The 20,985-nt window shown below is 40.7% G+C and overlaps 1 protein-coding gene across 2 annotated transcripts in view; it reads right to left on the reverse strand.

Annotated features, from left to right (window-relative positions):
* The window catches only part of DNAH6 (dynein axonemal heavy chain 6), a 231,596-nt gene that overhangs the window by 105,159 nt on the left and 105,452 nt on the right, over positions 1 to 20,985 (reverse strand). For both annotated transcript variants that reach the window (XM_032880677.1, XM_032880676.1), the window contains exons 39-46: positions 20,007 to 20,154; positions 17,970 to 18,127; positions 16,385 to 16,516; positions 13,350 to 13,521; positions 12,058 to 12,204; positions 11,422 to 11,495; positions 9,839 to 9,993; positions 4,777 to 5,008 (exon numbers count right to left, since the gene is read on the reverse strand). In XM_032880677.1, coding sequence (XP_032736568.1) covers positions 4,777 to 5,008; positions 9,839 to 9,993; positions 11,422 to 11,495; positions 12,058 to 12,204; positions 13,350 to 13,521; positions 16,385 to 16,516; positions 17,970 to 18,127; positions 20,007 to 20,154 — 1,218 coding nt within the window. The remainder of the gene's footprint in view (positions 1 to 4,776; positions 5,009 to 9,838; positions 9,994 to 11,421; positions 11,496 to 12,057; positions 12,205 to 13,349; positions 13,522 to 16,384; positions 16,517 to 17,969; positions 18,128 to 20,006; positions 20,155 to 20,985) is intronic.

Here is a 20,985-nt window from a genome sequence, read left to right on the forward strand (position 1 = left end):
ATTATATTCTTCATATTATCTAAACATACTTATTTCTACTTTGTATCTGCTAGAAATGGCAAATTAAACTTTTTTAATGTCTTGTTTCTCTCATATTTATAATAGTTTTATATATATGTACATATATACACACATTAATTTTAGTTATTATGGTTATATTTGGTCTCCAGTAACATAGAACATTTGAGATTGATTGGGGTTTTCAACAGGGTATAATAGCCTTTTGTTTGCATAAAGGGGAGCAAGACATTCTGATTTGATCTTTGGAGCTTTAACACTAAGGGCCTTTTTAGTATAACTTGCTTATAAAAGCAACATTAAACTTCTATAAGAAATATTTTAATTTCAGAATAAGAAACTACAGCTAAACAAAATTAAGAAAATACAAAAAAAATCACTAAAAAATCCCAGGACCCAGACATTTTCTAATTGTATATACAACATATCTGTTTAGTTACATATTAAACCGAAGAACCTGTATGGTAGATGATTTGTATATGTTATGATGTAACAACACATCATAAACACTTTTCACATTAATTGTACTTCCAAAAAGTAATTTAAAATTTTTTACAAACTGTCCTATTGTATAATTATACCATAATTTACTTGTGCCATCCTCTCATATTTTAAATTAACTGTTATTTTAAAATACTGCATTAGATTTTCTTATACACACAACTTTGTATGCAGCTGTAATTATAAGTAAGAGAAATTTAAGGGCTTTAATGGCATATCGCCAATTACCTTCCAGGTGATTTTGCTAATTCACAATTGAGGGCTATGCAAGGCCTATTTCCTGATGCCTTTGTCAACACTGCATCTTATGATTTTTAACCTTTGTCAGTGTGCAGGGCCAACCCCTGATATTTATCTTTATTGAAATTTCTTTGGTTACTAGTGAGGCTGAACATTTCTTCAGGTGTTTAAAGCCCTTGTTTTGTTTTGTTTTTGGAACTTCATGTTCACGCTTTATTACATTTTTATTTTTATTTATTTATTTTTAAAAGATGTTATTTATTTATTTGACAGAGAGAGAGATCACAAGTAGGCAGAGAGGCAGAGAGAGAGAGAGAGGAGGAAGCAGGCTCCCTGCGGAGCAGAGAGCCCGATGCGGGACCCGATCCCAGGACCCTGAGATCATGACCTGAGCTGAAGGCATTGGTTTAACCCACTGAGCCACCCAGGCACTCTTATTACATTTTTAAATTTATTTTATTGATGTGCTTGTCTTTTCCTTTTCACTTAAAAAAGACTGTATTTGTATTTATTTTCCAGCTTTATTGAGATATAATGACACATAACATTGTATAAATTTCAGGTGTACAATGAATTAATTTGCTCCACTTATATATTGCAACATGATTACCACATGGTATTAGCTAACACTTCCATCACATCACATAATTACCATTTCTTTTTTTTTTTTTTTTTTTGTGGTGAGAACATTTTAGATTTACTCTCTTTGTAAAATTAAAGGATATAATACAGTGATGTTAACTACAGTCACCATGCTGTAGATTAGATCCTTAGAACTTCATTCATCTTATAACTGGAGTTTGTACTCTTTGACCAACATCTCACCATTTTCCCCAACCTTCAACCCCTGGTCACCATTATGCTTTCTGTTTCCATGAGTTTGGCTTCTTTTAGATCCACATATAGGTGACTACATATATGTGACACATATAGGAGACATCTCTGTTGACTATTTCTTTTAGCATAATTTCCTCAAGGTTCATCCATGTTGTGTAAATAGGATTTCCTTCTTTCTCGGGGCTGAATGATACTCTATTATGTGTATGTGTGCATATACTTATATATATGTGTGTGTGTGTGTATGTGTACATGCCATATCTTCTCTATCCATTCATCTATTGATGGACACTTAGGTTGTTTCATATTTTGGCTATTACAAATAATGCTGCAATAAACATGGGAGTTCAGACATCTCTTTGAGATCCTGTTTTCATTTCCTTTGGATCTAGATCCAGAAGTGAGATTGCTGAATCATATGGTAGTTCTACTTTTAAGTGTTGGAGGAACCTCCATAATGTTTTCCATAGTGGCTGCACCAATCTACATTCCCACCAACAGTCCACATGGTTCCTGTTTTTCCACATACTTGCCAATGCTTGCTGTCACTTGTCTTTTTGATGATAGACACTGTAGGCTTTCTGTTTCTAGGATTCTATTTATTTCTTCCAGTTATCCAATTTGTTGGCATATAATTGTGTAAGGTAATCCCTCATTGTGGTTTTGATTTACATTTCCCTGATGATTATTGATGTTGAGTATTTTTTCATGTACCTGTTGGTCATGTGCATGTCTTCTTTGGAAAACTGTCTATTTAGATCCTCTGCCCATTTTTTTAAGCTGAACTTTTTTTTTTTTTGCTATTGAGTTGCATGAGTTCTTTATATATTTAATTATGACATGTCTCAGTGTAGCCCCATTCAGCTTCAACCTATTTGAGCCTCATGGATCTGGATGTCCTTTTCTCTCTCCAAATTTGGAAGGTTTACAGCCATTATTGCTTTAAATATATTTTTGGTTCCTTTTTCTTTTCTTCTTCTGGAATTCTCATAATTCAGACACTGTTTCTTTTTGTTTTGTCCTATAAGGTCTGTAGGGTTTTCATTCTTCTTTCTTTTTGCTCCTCTGACTGGGTAATTTCAAATGTCCTGTCTCTTAAGTGACTGATTCTGTCTTCTGCATGATCCAGTCTGCTTTTGAAGGTCTCCATTGAATTTTTCAGTTCAGTCATTGTATATTTCAGCTTAGGATTTGTTTGGTTTATTTGTTTGTTTGTTTTTTAATGTTTTTAATGTGTTTTAATGTTTTTTAATGACTTCCTTTTCTTTGTTGAGCTTCTTACTCTGTTCCATTGTTTTTCCAATTTTGTTTAGCTGTCTATGTGTTCTTAGAGTTCACTAAATTTCTTTAAGAGGATTATTCTGAATTCATTGACAGTTCATAGATTTCCATTTATTTAGGGTCAGTTATTGGGGCTTTGTTCATTTTCTTTGGTGGGTGTCATGCTTCCCTGATTTTTCATGATCTTTGATTCCTTCCACTGGTGTCTGCACATTTGAGTAAGCGGTCTCCTCCTCCAGACTTCACAGGTTCGCTGTGGCAGATACGGTTCTTCACCAGTCTGCTCGGTTTGGGTTTCTGGACATGTCAGCAATCCTTAAGCAGATGGGATTTGCTGTCAGGGTCTTTTTGGGGGTTGAGGCCACTGCCCAAGCTCTAAGGTTGGGGGTGGAGTGCTGCTGTCTGAGAACAGCTGGATAGGACTGCTCACTTGGTTCTCTCCCCAAGCAAGGCTGTAGGGTGGGCTGTGTGTTTGCCTAGATTCTCTGGTCTGGCTTCCTAGATGGCTGGGACTGGGACTGGGTACTATACTCAGTAGGCGATAAGGCTATGAATTAGCTTCCCTATTCTGGTGGGGCAGAGGAGTGGGACCCAAGGCCTGCATGGCTCATTGTTTGGGGACCTAAATCGAGCAAGGCTATGCACTGAATTCTTTGGCCAGATGAAGCCACTGGTTTGACTTTGCAGACAGGGAGCAGGGCTATCAGATGGGCTACACAGCTTGTTGTGTATTCTGGTTAGGTTCCCTGGTCACATGAGCTAAAAGCTGTGTTCAGTAATGACTGGAGTCACAAATTAGTTTCTCTGCCAGGGTGGAAAAGGAGAACTGGCTCCAAGGCCAGAAAGGCCCTCTCTTTGTGGTCTTGACTCAAGCCAACCTGTACCCCAAGTGTCCATTCTGAATGGGGCCACTGGCTTTGCTCTGTGGATAATCGTTTCTGCTTGCTTTACTCTCCACTCAATTGCTGCTGGTGGCCAGAGCTGGTGGTGCATATACATTAGGCTATGGGTCCTTTCTCATTTGTCAAAAATGTTTTGTTTTTTTTTTCAAAGATTTTATCTATTTATTTGAGAGATAGGATGAGAGGAGAGAGCATGAGAGGGGAGAGGTCAGAAGGGAGAAGCAGATACCCCATTGAGCAGGGAGCCTAATGTGGGACTAGATTCTGGGACTCTAGGATCATGACCTGAGTGGAAGGCAGTTGCTTAACCAACTGAGCCACCCAGGCAGGCACCCCTGTCAAAAATATTTTATATTCAGATATAAATTCCCTGTATGTCACAGATGTTAAAAATATTTTCCCATTTTATGCTGGTACTTAATTTCAAATAATTTAAAATATTTATGCATCAGATCACTTTTTTATTCCTTGCCCAATTTCTATAAAGGTTAATTTTCCCTAATGTTAAAATGCCCAGTATAGTCAATGTAGAAAATTTTCTTCTTTAGAACAAACTCGAGATCAGTTAAATTGATTCCTGTAGACATAGATGTAATCATGTAATCCTTTTTTAATTTTAAAGTTAATTTAACCTTAAAACAGCCATTGTTATTTTCTTTTTCTTGTGTAAGGCATATTTCCCTAACTAATTTCAGTCAGGGAATAACTTCCTTATATTTACTGCTATAGAAATAATACATTACTTTCTATTATCTATGTCCTTCTCAAAGAAAAGTTCAAACCTCTCTCATCCCCTTAATCTTTGACCATATTTACTTACACAGAATTTAAAGGGTAACACAAGGGTTGGTAAAATAGTGAAACTGTAGTATAAAAGTCTTTTACAAGGTCAAAGACACCTGCTATCCGAGGGAACAGTTCCTTGAACTACAGCATACACACCATTCAGAGCACACTCATGATCATGACACTTGTACTTTAGCTATTTAAACATTACCTGCGTGTCTGTGAAGAGAAATACCATATTCTTGTCATCTATACCAGCCAGTCTGTACAACTTCCTCAGGTCTTCGTGAAAACTGTCGTAATTATATCCCCGGCTAAGTTCAATTTGCAAACATTTGTAACCACATATGTGAGCTGCGAGTCTTGTGAGAGACTGCTTTCCTGTGCCTCCTACTCCAACGAGCAGGGCGTTGCCTCTTTCCTGACGGATCATGCGGGCAATCCTGCAGGCAGCAAAGGAGAGGAAGACCTTTATGTTTCTTTTTTTAAAAGATTTTATTTATTAGGGAGAGAGAGAGAAAGAGAGCAAGGGAAGGTGGAATAGAGGGAGAGGGAGAAGCAGACTCCTCACTGAGCAGGGAGCCTGATGGGGCACTCGATCGCAGGACCCTGGGATCATGACCAGAGCCAAAGGCAGACCCTTAACTGACTGAACCACCCAGGCACCCTGCTTTTGTGTTTCAATGGCAGAATTGAGTTTAGACTGCAGAGTCTAAAATGCTTATTACCTGGCCATTTATAAAAGAAGTTTGTTGGCTCCTTTCCTAGGATCCTTTGCCAACCTCCCATAGAGTAAGCAAACAGATGATTTACGTACCATTTCCACTGTTATGTCTCTAATGCAGTGCACATCTAACAGAAGACACGTCAGATTGTTCGTTTCTCTTCAGTCACCCAGGTAGGTATAAAATTGAGAGGTAAAGGGATATGTAATAACGTTTTGCTATTGTTCTCCATAATGTGCACGTTTGACAGTGAATGAAATATTATTATAAAAATCTTGCACTTTCCTTGTTTCTATGTATATCACAGTAATTTGATTATTTTCATCTTAGATTATTGGAAACAAATAACTTGTCCATTCTGCCTCCAGTGTTCTTCTTTCTGTCAACTTACATATCCACAGATAGAAGACTCCCTCCTTTAGAAATCCTTCAAGGTTACATTTTCTCTACTGTAGTAGGCAAGAGATGGCTGTACTAATTAGTGGCTTAGATTTTCATAGAGATCTGTTTTACCATCCTGGAGTATGGTGACAACTTTGGGGGTATGTAATGAGTAGAAACAGCCTGGAGCAAATTGCCTTTTGAAAACACAGGCTCTACAGTAAAAACAAAATTTTTTTCTGAGTTGAGAAGGCTTTTAGCCACTTACCCTATACAAAAAAAGAAAAAAAAAGTCTAAAATGTCACCAACAAATGGAAATGTACTATCTGCTAAATTACTGAATGTTTAGTAATTGTTCTATAACTCATGCTCATAATGAAGCCCTTTTCATTGCTATGCAGCAGTAGGTATGTAAAAACTCTTACAAGCAGAGATTTGTTTACTCTAATTCCTGACTACTGATCCTCTTTAGAAAAAGATGTCTATGTCATTACTCACATGGCTGCCCTTTGTGTATCTGAAAATCAAATCTCCTCCATTCTACAAATGGCTATTAATTTCCTCCTGTAATATTTTAAGCAATCCCTTGCATAGCCTGGTGATTTTCTTTCACAAAAGTCAGAAAGATTATAAATAAAATTAAGCTGACTTTGCCTATAGTCTGGTCTATTCTCCAGGAAGTTTCTCAGACTGAGTACTGCTGTTATTTTTTCTTTGCAGGCGTATGGCCTGTGTGAGCTACAGGATAACCATTGTTAGGAGGTAGGGTGTTAGTGTGCTGGCAGGGGGGACAGATGAGGAGCAAACAGTATCTCAACAACCCAGGGACAAACTACTGTATTGCACTGGAGTGCTGACAAAAATAAATTTTTGAATTAGAGTTAATTAAACAGCAGGAGTATAGGAAAGGTAAAAGACCCGATTGCTTATGGTTTATAGAAAAAGAAGTCCTAGGATTTAACAGCCAAACGTAACATGATGCAACACTAAATGTAGTTGACAGGGGAAAAAAAAGAAGTCATCACAGTCTCGCTGTGTTAGCAGCCCACGGGATATCTGTCCTCGCACACACTTCACACTGTGGATTGCTCAAAATGCCTTATCAAGTCTGGGTGTCCCACTTTAAGTGGAACATGGAGAAATTATCAAGTGCTTCATATATTGAGGCTGAAAATAATCCCTAAAAGGCAACAGTGGAAGATCTGGGTTAATTCTGCATGGAGAACACAAAGCTGAGAAGAGCCTGGTCATGATTGTCAAATATTTGGAGAGCTGTAATGCAAAAAGTGGATCCATTTTGGGTTGCAGCACTTGCAGCTGAGTTAAAGGCAAAGGGCTGGATGCGATTCTCTGCCTGTGATTCACTAGCTAGGGGACTTCGGACAATTTACCAACTCTCTCTGTGGTACACCGTCCTGTCCAAAAATGGCTGTAGTACTATTTCTGGTCCTACTAGCTCTTTAATCCTATCAGGAGATAGAGTCTCTGACCCCTTGTGAACAGGATGGGCCTGTGTCACTCCTCTGATTAATGGAGTGTGGTAGAAGTGATGCTAGGTGACTTCCTAGGTTCAGTCGTGAGAGATCATTTGGCTTCTACCATGGCTCTCAGTGCACAGGCTCGGGAGCCTGGAGCCATGGGAGAAGCCCGGACATGCCGCCGCCGTGCTGGAAGGACCTGGGCAGTGCGCACCGAGACAGAGGTGCACCAGGCGCTCCAGCTGCTGTCTGACTTTAACTGCACTAAGACCCCAAGACAGAACCACTGGGAACTGTGAGATCACGAACTCATAAAGCTACCAAGTGTCACAGTTGCTGAATATGGCTGCTAGAACATTCTCTGAGCCTTATTTGTAGAGAGATGAGGATATTGAGGTACAGAGAGGCATTATCACCGTTAAAGGAGATACTCCACATCATGGTTTTATGTTCATGCTGAGTGCTGTTACTGTCACTGCTTCACAGGATAGGACAGATACCAGATGTCACAGGCAGCAGATCTGACATCATCCTTGCAGTGTCATTTTAATACCTGGAATTGTCCAACGGTATACAGATGCACTTTAAAAAGTGGTGCATCTTATGATTTCCCTCATATGTGGAATTTAAGAAACAAAACATATTGAGCAACGGGGGAAAAAGGAGACAAAAGAACAGACTCCCCAGCAAAGGAAACTGTCAACAAAACAAAGAGGCAACCCATGGAATGAGAGAAGATATTTGCAAATGACAGTACAGACAAAGGACTTATATCCAGGATATATAAAGAACTTCTCAAACTCAACACACACAAAACAGATAATCATGTCAAAAAATGGGCAGAAGACATGAACAGACACTTCTCCAATGAAGACATACAAATGGCTAATAGACACATGAAAAAATGTTCATCATCACTAGCCATCAGGGAGATCCAAATCAAAACCACATTAAGATACTACCTTACACCAGTTAGAATGGCCAAAATTAATCAGACAGTAAGCAACCTGTGTTGGAGAGGATGTGGAGAAAGGGGAACCCTCTTACACTGTTGGTGGGAATGCAAGTTGGTGCAGCCACTTTGGAAAACAGTATGGAGATTCCTTAAGAAATTAAAAATGGAGCTTCCCTATGACCCTGCAATTGCACTACTGGGTATTTACCCCAAAGATACAGATGTAGTGAAAAGAAGGGCCATCTGTACCCCAATGTTCATAGCAGCAATGGTCACGGTTGCCAAACTGTGGAAAGAACCAAGATGCCCTTCAATGGACGAATGGATAAGGAAGATGTGGTCCATATACACTATGGAGTATTATGCCTCCATCAGAAAGGATGAATATACCCAACTTTTGTATCAACATGGACGGGACTGGAGGAGATTATGCTGAGTGAAATAAGTCAAGCAGACAGAGTCAATTATCATATGGTTTCACTTATTTGTGGAGCATAAGAAATAACATGGAGGACATGGGGAAATGGAGAGGAGAAGAGAGTTGAGGGAAATCGGAAGGGGAGATGAACCATGAAAAACTATGGACTCTGAAAAACATTCTGAGGGTTGTGAAGGGGCAGGGGGTGGGAAGGTGGGTGAGCCTGGTGGTGGGTATTATGGAGGGCACGCATTGCATGGAGCACTGGGTGTGGTGCATAAACAATGAATTCTGGTACACTGAAAAGAAATTTAAAAAATAAAAAATTAAAAAACAAAACAAAATAGACTCTTAACTGTGGAGAACAAACTGATGGTTACCAGAGGGGCAGGGGATGGGTGGCAAAGAGGGCACTTGTCATGATGAGCACTGAGTACTGTACAGAATTGTTGAATCACTGTACTGTACACCCGAAACTTATACAACTCTGTATGTTAATTATACTGGAATTAAAATTTGAAAAAAATAAAGTGGTGTATGCCCCAAGGACTGCAGATATTTAGGCGGGATACCTATTTGTCAGGGATGTCTCTCAAAGGAAACTTTTATGGATGGAATCCAAGCAGATGGAATCTACAATCCTTGGATGTTACTCATTTTGCTATAATTTTGAGCCCCTTCTTTCTTGAGGCGTGCATGTAAGCAGCCTTGTACTATACATGTATCTCTGTAAACTACCTTAGATCCTTTTTTTGGTGATGAGACAGGGCATCGAAAACAAACAAAAACAACCTATTAATATGTAACAAAAATAACCCCTTGGACTTCATAGAAAGTTCATGACACTTATATTAAAAATATATAAATATATATTTCAGAATATATAAAGAAGGCACCTGAGTGGCTCAGTTGGTTAAGTGTTGGATTCTTGATTTTTGGCTCAGGTCATGATCTCGGGGTCCTGAGCTCAAGCCCCACTTTGGGCTCCACACTGGGCATGCAGCCTGCTTAAGATTCTCTTTCTCCCTCTACCCTTCCCTATCCTGCTCTCTCTCTCTCTTCCTCTTTCTTAACAAGAAAAAAATCCATCTATAGATATAGATATATACACACACATACATGTGTGTATATATACACATATATGTTTATATACACACACACATATATAAAATAACTTTTACATTATAGCAAGATTTGCTAATAGACTATTGTCCATCTAGCAATCTATTTAAAGACCTTTGCACATCTTAACTCTTACCTTTTAATACAAAAGAAATTAGATCGATGTATTACTGGGCACGTTATACTACTATACCTTGAAACATGTTCTATAGCATCCTGGAAGAACACCAACTTTACTTCTTTGGGATTTATAAGATTATAATCATCAAGATAGTCTTCTAGAACATTTGCGATTTTCTCCATATCAGGCATGTCATCATAAATCCGATCACTCTTATCTGTTCCAAACTATAAGATGATTTATGGGAGAGGGATCAAGTTAGATCAACTACGATACAGGAACATACACAATATTCGTAACCTTAGGAGGGAACATTATTTATCCGTGTTACTATGTAATCAGTTGCATGCATATTTTATATATTTATATGCAAGGCTTTCAAACCAAGGAAATGGGACTAAGAAACTCAGATTTTCATGGATAACTGAAAATCCATTTCATTTAAGTTCAAATAGTACATAGGAATTTCAATGAATTTTGCTATAAAATTCACACACAAGCTCAGAAATAGGTTTCCAGTTTTTCTTGCTATACCTTACTTTGGTTTTGTACTTTTGCTCTCAGGCCGCTGACATCGGAGAAGCTAAATGGGCTGAAAATGATGCATGCCAGACTGCTCTGTTTATAAACAATCATGCTGGAACTACATGTAGTTTTTACACAGCAGTCATCTGATTAGGTAAACCAGGGAGAATGAAATTTGGGGTAAATAGAAGGAACTGAGTTCCTATTTGAGGTCCTGTGTGGACCTGTCATGAGGTCTTTTCTTTGCCGTAGCAACTGCCCTGGAGGCATTTCCATTTGGAGCCACTGACCAAAATAAGGCAAGAAGAGTCCAACTGTTCTTTCCCTTTGCTTTATTCCCCCATTTGATGATCATATCAGTAGAAACACATGGGAAATATAATCACCACCTGGAAACAAACTTTGCACTTTGTTTTTAATAACATTTAAATAGATATACTGCATACATTATTTATCTTTTTTATTTGTCAGGGATTACCAGGGTGACTGTAACTGTATACACACAATATAAAGACAAGTCTGTCCTTTTAACCAGCTCTGACTGAAAGATACCCTAGCTCTGTGCAGGAAGCTGGGGATTTAGGGTGAACAGAACAGATGTAGCCGAGGAGGGCAGCACGGCTACCTACTGAGCTGCTGGAAGCATGTGAGCACAGGCTGTAGAGCGCACGGAATACTGTAAAGGGACTGGCAGCCCTGCATTAAGAAGCTAATCCTCTGTGCTTCCTTTCCAATAAAAAACCTGGTGGGTCTCTGATTCAAACTATTACCAAAATGAATGTGACTAGAGCAGGAGTCAGCAATCTGTTTCTCTGACTGGCCAGAAAATAAGAACTTGAGGCTTTGCAGGTCAGACTGTCTTTGTCGCTACTACTCCACTCTGTCTTGTCATGCAGAAGCAACCACAGGAAAGAAGGGCGCACAATCCAATGAGAGTGACTGTGTTCCCACAGAATTTTATTTACAAAAACGGGATAGTTGGCCTCTGGGCCATAGTTTGCTGACTCCTGTCTAGATCTTTAATATTCACAAATACAAAATTCTTGTTGAATATGAAATTGAACTGTAAAATAGTAAATGCTTTATTTATCTTCAAATGTAGTCAGGTCAATTCAACAGTATATACTTACCTTAATAAAGTCTCCAAAGATGATGGGTTTAGTCAAAAAATATTCCAGGCCAATTGCAATTCCAAAATGTTTGTCTATTCAAAAAACAAAACCAATTTGTCATATATGATAAGCTTGAATGCAGTGTTTTAATAAGATACACAGAATAGTATCAGCTGTTACTTTACTTAGAAGGCTTAACTAGTAAATGAAAGTTGAGAGAAAGCCATGTTGATACCACACCATTTTAGTTTGGTTGATAATCTCCTTGATTTAAGATTAAGAATGTTTAATATTAATAAACATTTTATTAAGTAATAAATATTGAATACATATTTAGTAAATCAGAGGTACTTTAGAGATACCCTGGCTTACCAGACAAAATCCTGGTTCTCCTACTTTCCCATTTCTACTTAAAATTTCATACTGCATTTAAGATATTAACTCTTTCTGAATTTTAATAAAATGATTTTCCTAATATTTCATATATTTCTACATATTTGAATCATCGGAGAGAAAAACTTTTACCCATGAACACTAAAATTCATTTTGCTTTACCTTATCTAAGTTCATTTTCATTTTTCCTTATAGAAATCAAATTGCTTTCCTATGCCCCCCACCAAAGAAATAAAAAGGTAAATAATGATTGATATTTACTGGCCATTTCTGTCAAAATAGTATGGAAATAGTGTTTATCTTCATTATTAATCAAACGGTCATGGAAAACTCTTTGGCATTCATGGCAAAAGAGTCTAAATATCTGTATTTCTTCTCTTATTGTTCCCGGATCACACTGGAGGATACCTGTTTTACAAGAAAGAGGAAAAAGGAAACTTCTACATTTGTGAAATATCTAGTAACAGTTTAATTAACTAGAAAACTCTGAAGTCCAGCTTTATCCCCACATTACCAGAAGTGGGTGCTTCTCTAGTGGGTGTACACACATACAATAATGGTGATCTCACTTTCTGAAAGCAAAACTGGACACATTATCTGACAAAACCCTTTTCCTTGTTTTGTGATTTTTTTTTCACTGAACACATGAAGTGGTCAGACTTCACAGTACAGGCTATGTTCATCTCATTATTACATTGGGTTGCAACACGTTAAGTGAGGAGTGTCGGATCTCTTTAATATACATATATATTCATCCAGTAAGTCCCCCCACCCCCACCCCTGACCTTTACACTATTTTCAATACACCAATTTCCTCTCTCATTCTTTCCCAATGTTCAGTCCTCACGAAATGCCCTTGGTCCTTCTGGCTTAGAAATTCCAAATTACTCTGATTAGTCTTGTATTAATATAAGTTATAATTATAAACGCAGTTCAAATAGTATCAAGTTACAACAAAAGCAGTGATGTAAAGCAGTCCTTGAAGTGTTCATTTTCTCTGGGACTCTTCACTTCTCACAACACAGTGCAGAGGGGGACAGGGAGAATACTTACTCTACGAATAGGTATGTATGCATGGCAGACAGGATGAACCCTACAACATGAGAGTAAAATCCTTGAATAGGCTGAAGAGGAGGGGGACACTGAATGTGTCAGAGGGGGTACTGGTATGTGACCAGGAGCAGGGACAACTCAGCCACTGCAGTAGGAGGGAGGCAGATGCAGGTGGTCTGGGATAATTGGAAGATGAGGTAGTTCTGGTTCAATTTTTCTTCTTCTTCTTCTTCTTCTTCTTCTTCTTTTTTTTTTTTTTTGTGAAATGAAAAGACAGGTCATCAGTTGGGAGAAAGAAATGGAAGAGGATGCTGATGGTCTGAGGGCAGCTGTGACCTTGTCAAGGCCGGGGTGGGGGTAGAGCGTGGCTTGAATAGGGAACAAGTAATGGGATTTCTAGGTGGGGCACGGACACTCATACATATAATTCTCCTGAGAGATTGGGGCAAATGGAAATGAAGGGAGGGTGCAGGTCAGAGAATGAGGGTTCCATACATTACCTTGTACACATTTGGATAAATCCCTCAAGTTAAAGACATAATGGGACTTGGCCGGTGTTGGCAGAAGATCAACACTCATTCTGTTATAAATCTCAACTGCGGCTTCCACAATGTTTGATGCGGTTTGCTTTACAGCTGGTGGAAAGTCACTGAGGAAGCCATTTAAGATGGCCTAGAACAAGGAACATAATGTGAGAGGGTTAGATTGTTCTTAACACCAAAAATTTATCATCTTTCAAATACTCCAGATCTGATGATGCTTTTTCTAGTAATAATTAGAAAGCCAAATGCCAAAGCAAGGACTTATGGGTGATAAGACTCTGCAATTCACTTCAGAATATGTCCCCAAGGATGGGCTACTCCTGTCTTCTGAGATAGTCTGGTGATGCCTGAGAAGCATGTGTATCTGACCATTGAACTGACCGCACTTACTCTCCATATAATTTAGACTTCTGCTTCCCGTAGGTCCAGAGGATCATTGTGGGGTGCCCAAACTCATCTGGAAGCGAGCCGAGGGCCTCTCTCTGATATTTATGGGCCCATGACCAACAGGTCCATAGACTTCAACCTCACGTCTGTTTAAAGTGCAACTTACTTGTAACTACAACCTGCCCCCCTTCAGCTTCCCGGTCTCGGCATAGGGCCTTACCCCACACTCAGATCAGGAACTTGCAAGTCTCCTTTGACACCTTCCATTCTCTGTCCCCACAGTCAAGATTGAATGCACGTCTTGAATCTCTCTGGTTCCCGGACATCACCCCATTCCAGCCGTGACTGATTCATCTGGGCTTCTTCAGCCCTTCCTTCTCATATTGGCCTCTCCATTTCCACTCCTGTCTCTCTTGAGTTACATTTAGTCAGAAAGATCAGGCACTGCCCTCTCCTGTCAGTCCAGACTCACTTGCCCAGCCCCTCACTTTGCCCTCCTCCCCACTGCTCACCATGACCCAGCCGCATAGGCTGAACCACCCAGGCTCTTTCCTCTCCTCAGGGCCTTTGCACAGCTCTATCCCACCCCACCCACCTCCTTAGGGCTCTCTCCTGGCAGGCACTTTTTCACTCCTGTGTTTTAGGTCACCTGTCATCTCCTTAGGCCTTCCCTGACTCCTTCTGTCAGTGTCTCTTATGGCTCTCTCATCTTCTCATATATAACCTGCCACCATCCCTGAGTACATATTTATTAGCTAGCTCGCTGCCCCCAGATGCTTGGGACAGTTGTTATAGATTTTTAAATAGGTAAATTTCCTTCACAGTGGTGATGGGAAGGCACCAGAATGCACATCAATGCTTGTAAGTCAGTCCTTGTGACTTTAGATTTTGGGCTTTCATATAGGATTTTAAAATAAACTCAAGTATTTGTTTCAATGAGCTTCCTCATTGAACATTAGTTTCAGCAGCTTACAAGGAATATCTTTTGAGCTGCCCCCTCCTGGGCCCCCAATATGAGTTTCTCATTCTCCATATGGTAGGAGCATCCCAAAATATATAAAAAATAAAAATATATTAAAAATATATATAAAATAAAATTTTACTATACATATTACATATATATATACTATATAAAAAATTAAAATCTAGTCTGTTTATTCTCCATCCATTACAAACTTGTATTTACAAATATATATATAAAACCATATTATACAGTTTTTTATATATATTTATTAGTTCATTTATCTGTTTATTATCTGTCTCCATGGTAGAAGCCCCATGAGGACAAGAGTGGTATCTTCTTTGTTTAAAATGTAATACCAATGTCTGGCACCCAGTACATGGTCAGTAAATATCTCTTTAAGAAATGAAATTAAGGGCTACTCAACTGATATTCATAAATTAAAATTAGCATGTCATTAGAAGTAAACACGTCAGAGTTTACTAAGGACCACAGCTTGGTCTTCTATTCAAAGGTCTGGCTTACCTGACATAATTGACAACTTTGAAAAGCTTCTACTAAGACTATGCACTAGAGCCAGAATTCCCACAGTCTGGGGGCAGGACGCTTTGCCATCAGCACGCTGTGAGTAGTTCATGGAGTTGATTGTTGGTTTCAATTACCGCTGTTATACCTTTCTGATTAGAAATTACATCTAATTTGATGACAACATTATCAATTGAATTTGTTGTGTGCTGCTCAGTTTACCTTTAGAATGTACAGTGATGCATATTTTTGGTGTATACATTTTCAGTAAGGAAACGCTAAGACATGTATGAATGTGTCACTGCCCCTCTTTGGCTCCTCAGTCATTTACCCACCAAGTCAGCTTCTCCAGACCAGTCAGTGAAAAGTCTTGTTCTACCTGTATGCCCACATCACCATTTCTCGTCCCTGTGACTGCATTTGCCCGTGTGCTTTCTGTTCCCAGGATCTGTTCCTCTGTCTGTTCTTGTCCCCCAAGGCTCAGCCCGCTATCTTCGCCATGAGCCTTTGTGGTTGGTTATGGCACGCTCGCTCTAGTCATGCTGCTTCATGTTCTCTCAACATCCTACTCAGAATAATGTTGCACCTTTTACTGAACATTTCTGCTAAGCACTTGTGGGGAGGTATGGTTATTTTTCCCACTTAAAGGCAGAGGAAATGGCCCCGTAGGGAAGTTTGTAGGGGTGCAAGAAGTACGGGTAGTTGTTTTTGTTGGAGGTGGTGGTGGCAGGGAGGCGATGAAGTCTAGGTCAGGTGCAATGTACTTGAGCTTGCCAGCGTATGGGGAGCTGGTCAAGTATGAGAGGAGCACAGAGGCAGGGGGGTAGGTGCGGGGTGGGGTCTGCTGAGTGCTAAGTGGCAGGGGCCCACGATACAGCCTTCTTTAAAGGCTTTGGCAGTCTTTCTGCATTCTGGAAACTAGTTCTGGGACCATAAACACAGAGGCAGTGATGCGGCCGCCGGTCAGCTACTGCGCAGATGCCCCTGTGTTTACCTGCTTTCTGCTCAGGAAAGGCACAGGTGGGCTCCTCAGAAACACCACAGCCTATTCTTACTGTGGGAATTTCGGAACAGACATGTTTTCTTTTGGCCCCTTGCCGAGGTTTAAATTCACACTCACCTGGAAAATCTGCTTCAGGCTGTGCTCTGAGGGCATGGGAAGGCACAGCATGCTGAAGTGGCGGATGAAGCGGGGAGTCACAGGGTTGCGGCCCCCGCCTGGGGGTGCACATGCCGATACGATCGTGACATCCTGTGGGAAGAAACCCACGCGAGTCACCCAGCCAAGCAGGAGATGACAGCTGCCCATACGGGTGGCGGGACGCAAACCAACCCTTTTCCAAAGACCTACCACGTGACAGCATTACCTTATGTCTTCCTACACATTGTCTGACTTAATCCTCACAGCCACCCAGGAGATCACTACCCTTACCCTCATTCTGTAGATGAAAAAAATCAAGACCTGGGGAGGTTAAGTTGCTCGAGGTCACTCAGCTAATGCATCTATCGGTGGAAACATATCTATGTAAGAATGTAATCTTCAAAACCGGTTAAGAATTTGTATGTGAGGTTAGAAGATATTCGTTCAACAAATATTAAGTATAGTCAATTCTTGTTATTTGTTAACACAAATAGTTAACACACTGAGTTAACACACACTGAACCACTGCTCCTGGGGGAAATACAGAGTTCGGTTCCTATGAGCCTCTGGTCATAACATTTTCAACTGACCCATACATGATATTGTAATTGCCTCTGGTCTTGCCTCCTCTTAGACCACTCCTCCACCGCGGCCAAGGGAAACTTTCCATGACAGTTCTTCCAGAGGCTGTGCATCTATGAATCCACATTCCTTGTCATGGCACCATGGCCCCCTGGGCTGACCTCTGCATCTCTTGCCACTTTGGTGCCCATATTCCATAGCACCGTGGTGTTCCACGCTCCCTGCCTCGAGATGCAAAATGCTCTTTTCCCTTGTTCTTCCATGTTCTGACTACAAAATCCTCCTCCAACATCATCTTCTGGGAAGGCTTCTCTCAGCTTCAAGAAGTACCCACCCTGCCTCCCTCCAGTTTCTCCCTGCTCATCACCCTGCATTATAAATACCTGTGTTCATCTATCCCCTGAAGCTCACCCCTTGGGGAGATACGCCCATCTCACTTATTCCTGAATCTCCCAAATAAAGCAGGGCAAGAATTTAATATCAATTAAATACATCGACTCACCTATTAAAAAACACCAAGGCTATAGGTTAGAGGCTGAATTGTGTCCTCCTCTACCCATGCCCAGCCATATGCTGAAAGCCCAAGCCCTGGCATCTCAGAATGAGACTATATTTGGAGATAGGGTCTTTAAAGAGGTAATTAAGTGAAAATGAGGTTATTAGGGTGGGCTCTAGTCCAGTATGACTGGTGTCTTTATAAGAAGAGGACATTTGGACACAGATAGATACAGAGGGAAGATCATGAGAAGACATAGGGAGAAGACAGCCATCTGCAAGCCAGGCGGAGAAGCCTCAGAGGAAAGCAACCCTGCTGACCTCTTGATCTCAGACTTCCGGGCTCTACAACTGGGAGACAATAAATCTCTGTTGTTGGAGTCACCCAGTCTATGGTATTTTGTATGGCAGCCCTAGCAAACAAATGCACCATCTTTTCTTACTGTTTACATTTAAACACACAAAGTAACTTAAAACCAAAAGTGACCTGTATGTCTTTCCAAAAGAGTTTGTTTCTGTCATAAAATCCACCAAAATCTTGATACTGCCGAAGTAATTCAATTGGAGGCTGAGAGCCATAGTGATCCAGTCTGGGCATGTTTAAATCATCAACAAAAATCACAACTCGTTTATTTCCTGGGGCTCCTGGGGAATAAAATGAATTTAAGAATTAAGATTTGCCATCGGAAAATGTAAGACAAAGGTCAGGTAAGGCTTTGGACTCTGAACACTCTGTAGGTTGAAATGCGTTCAGTTCCGAGTGAGGAGGGCCCCAGCAGGGAGAGGTGAACAGGGATGAGACACCCACTGTCAGGTGGGCCCCCACTCTCACTCCCAGAGGGGCAGGATGATGCCAGCTCTCCAGTCAGGTCTGGATCTTTCTCAATCCCAGTCACTGCCACTGTCTTCCCCAACTGTGTGGCCTGGCATGGGGTGAGGAAGGTCATTTTCTTCTCAGAGCGGGAAACAAAAGTACTCCAAAAGCTTCCTCACAAAAATGCCACCTGCCACAAGGAAAACAGGGCTGGATATTGAAAAGCATTCTGAACACAGGGCGCCTGGGTGGCTCAGTGGGTTAAAGCCTCTGCCTTCGGCTCGGGTCATGATCCCAGGGTCCTGGGATCGAGCCACACATTGGGCTCTCTGCTCAGCGGGGAGCCTGCTTCCCTCTGCCTGCCTCTCTGCCAACTTGTGATCTCTGTCCATCAAATAAATAAATAAAATCTTAAAAACAAACAAACAAACAAACAAAGAAAAGCATTCTGAACACATGATGAACACATCAAAGGGAAATCCAGTACAGTAGAACTTCACAATGTCATATTTAACATAGAGAACATCAATATACACACTAGTCAAAAAAAAAAAAAAATAGTGCCAGAGAAAAGAAAACAGCCTAAGCAGAGATGCCCACTCTGGCATCCAGCTCTTACCAACAATGAAGGAACCAAGGTAAACTCAGTGCCCCACTCCATCCTCCAGAAGCCAAGCAGCAGGACAGGAGTGGGAAGGGACTCAAAGAGAATCATTCATAAAGACATTGGTCTCCCACCAGAGAGACAGGCCTCCACTGCCCTGTGCCTACCAGAGTAGGGAAAAGGTAATAGAGAGGAGGCACTAAAGCGGCTGAGGGTGGGCCTGAGTGAGGGCTGGGACTCTGATTCCCAACATTATGGACGCTTCCAATGGGAAGGCCAATACCTGACCTGTACACAGGTTTTTGGGGAGTCCCTCAGGGAGCTGCTCCTGGAAGCCTGCCACACAGATAGCACAGACGACATTCAGCACTAGCAAGAGAAGCAGGGACAATCCATGCGGAAGCCCATGGATTTATAATGCCAGTTAGGGGGAACACTGTCCTGTCCTCCCCTCCTCCCATCCTGACACACCAGAGCCTCCTACAGGGAGGGCCAGGAAGGGCCAAAGGGCACTCCAAGCCCCGGTCCACCTCCAGGGCCATGACCCACAAACCAGGTCCACGACAGAAGAGAGGAGGAGCCTTACATTGGGTTTGGGGTTGAAACTTTACATTAGACCTGACTCAAAATAGCTGCAAAGGACCAGAAAGTTAAGCTATTTATCTAAGCAGTTAATATGGGATGATGAGGGAGATCCCACAAGCCTGGCTGAAAGCACTGACTGAAGAAAAAACCTAGAGAGTTTCGAGCCAATTCCTTGCAGAACTGGGATAACTCAGTGCACCAGATACAAAGTGGTTTGTTGGTTGGTTGGTTTCAAATAAAGGAAAATCAGTGCAGACTTGAAAGCGTGTGTGGAGAGGGGCAGCCACAGAGAGGCAGAGACTGAAGATGTTCTACGTTGAAGGTGATGACAAATGAACTGCCGTGTGCTACCAGTAAGATATCTGGATGTACAGCACAGGAAAGAATGCCACTCACAGAATCCCCTTCAAGTAAATTAAGCAAAGAAAGTACCCATTTGTAATTTTATTACATGAAGTATTTTTGTGATTATTGGTTTGATAAATAATTTGGGTGAGACAAATAAAAATGTTCACTCTTACCTAGTATATTTTTTCTTTTCCTTTCCAGTTTTGACTCAATGATCTCTTGAGTTCTTGCAGATGAAGTTTGAGCAGAAAAATTTAGATAAACGGGAACATAGCCAGCTGATTCCTGAATTCTATTCAACAATCCTTTTGCAATGACAGACTTTAAATTAAAAAATATGTTAATATATATATTCAGTATATCTTTCAGTTGTCCACATCAGTAATAATCCAGTACAAAGAGTAAGAGACAGGATGAAGGAGATAGGTTAAAGCTAGATCGAAATGTCTACCTTCTTCCTGGAGACTCCATTTAATTATATTTATCAGTGCCAAAGAGATATTCTAACCAGCTATATCTTAGCAAAAGTTTTGCTAAGTTTGCTTTGTTCCTATCCAAGTCGATTTGGTAGCACGAGTCCTAGAAGAACCCAAACTTCTTTTAAAAATAACTTGGAGGGGAAAAAAAGAGAAGGAAAAAAATTGAAATAATATAGAGGATCAGTAGTGAATCTCTGTTTATGCGGACTGTCCCCAAGCCAAGCAGACAATCAACATTTCCCCCTATACTCTACTTTTTCCAAACACCATTGCTGTGTAGGGTAGAAGTAAATGGGCAGGAGGGGACAGACTGATCTTTATCAACAGTCTGCTGGGGACACAAACTGTTCTGACCAATTCCCACCCTATCCTGTGTGGTGGCAGGCTCAGAAATTCCAAGGGATGTGACATAAAAGCCCCCAAACCTAAAATGTGCTAGTCCACAAGTCCTCTGATTTATGTGGTCTTGACCCCAAGGATTTATTCAGAAACTGGCAAACTTTGGAGTAATCCCCAAGATAAATACAGATTCAGCATAGTTACATTCTTCCTGGAAAATGATCAGAATTCAAAAGAATTTTGTCTGAAAAATAATGTGTTATTTCTGGGGCTTATAACTCTAAGTCCACCAAGCCCTCATTGGGGACAGACCTTCCTGTTTCAGAGAGTTTCC

The sequence above is a fragment of the Lontra canadensis genome, unplaced genomic scaffold (assembly GCF_010015895.1).
Source record: "Lontra canadensis isolate GAN:19392208 unplaced genomic scaffold, GSC_riverotter_1.0 scaffold71, whole genome shotgun sequence".
Taxonomy (NCBI): domain Eukaryota; kingdom Metazoa; phylum Chordata; class Mammalia; order Carnivora; family Mustelidae; genus Lontra; species Lontra canadensis.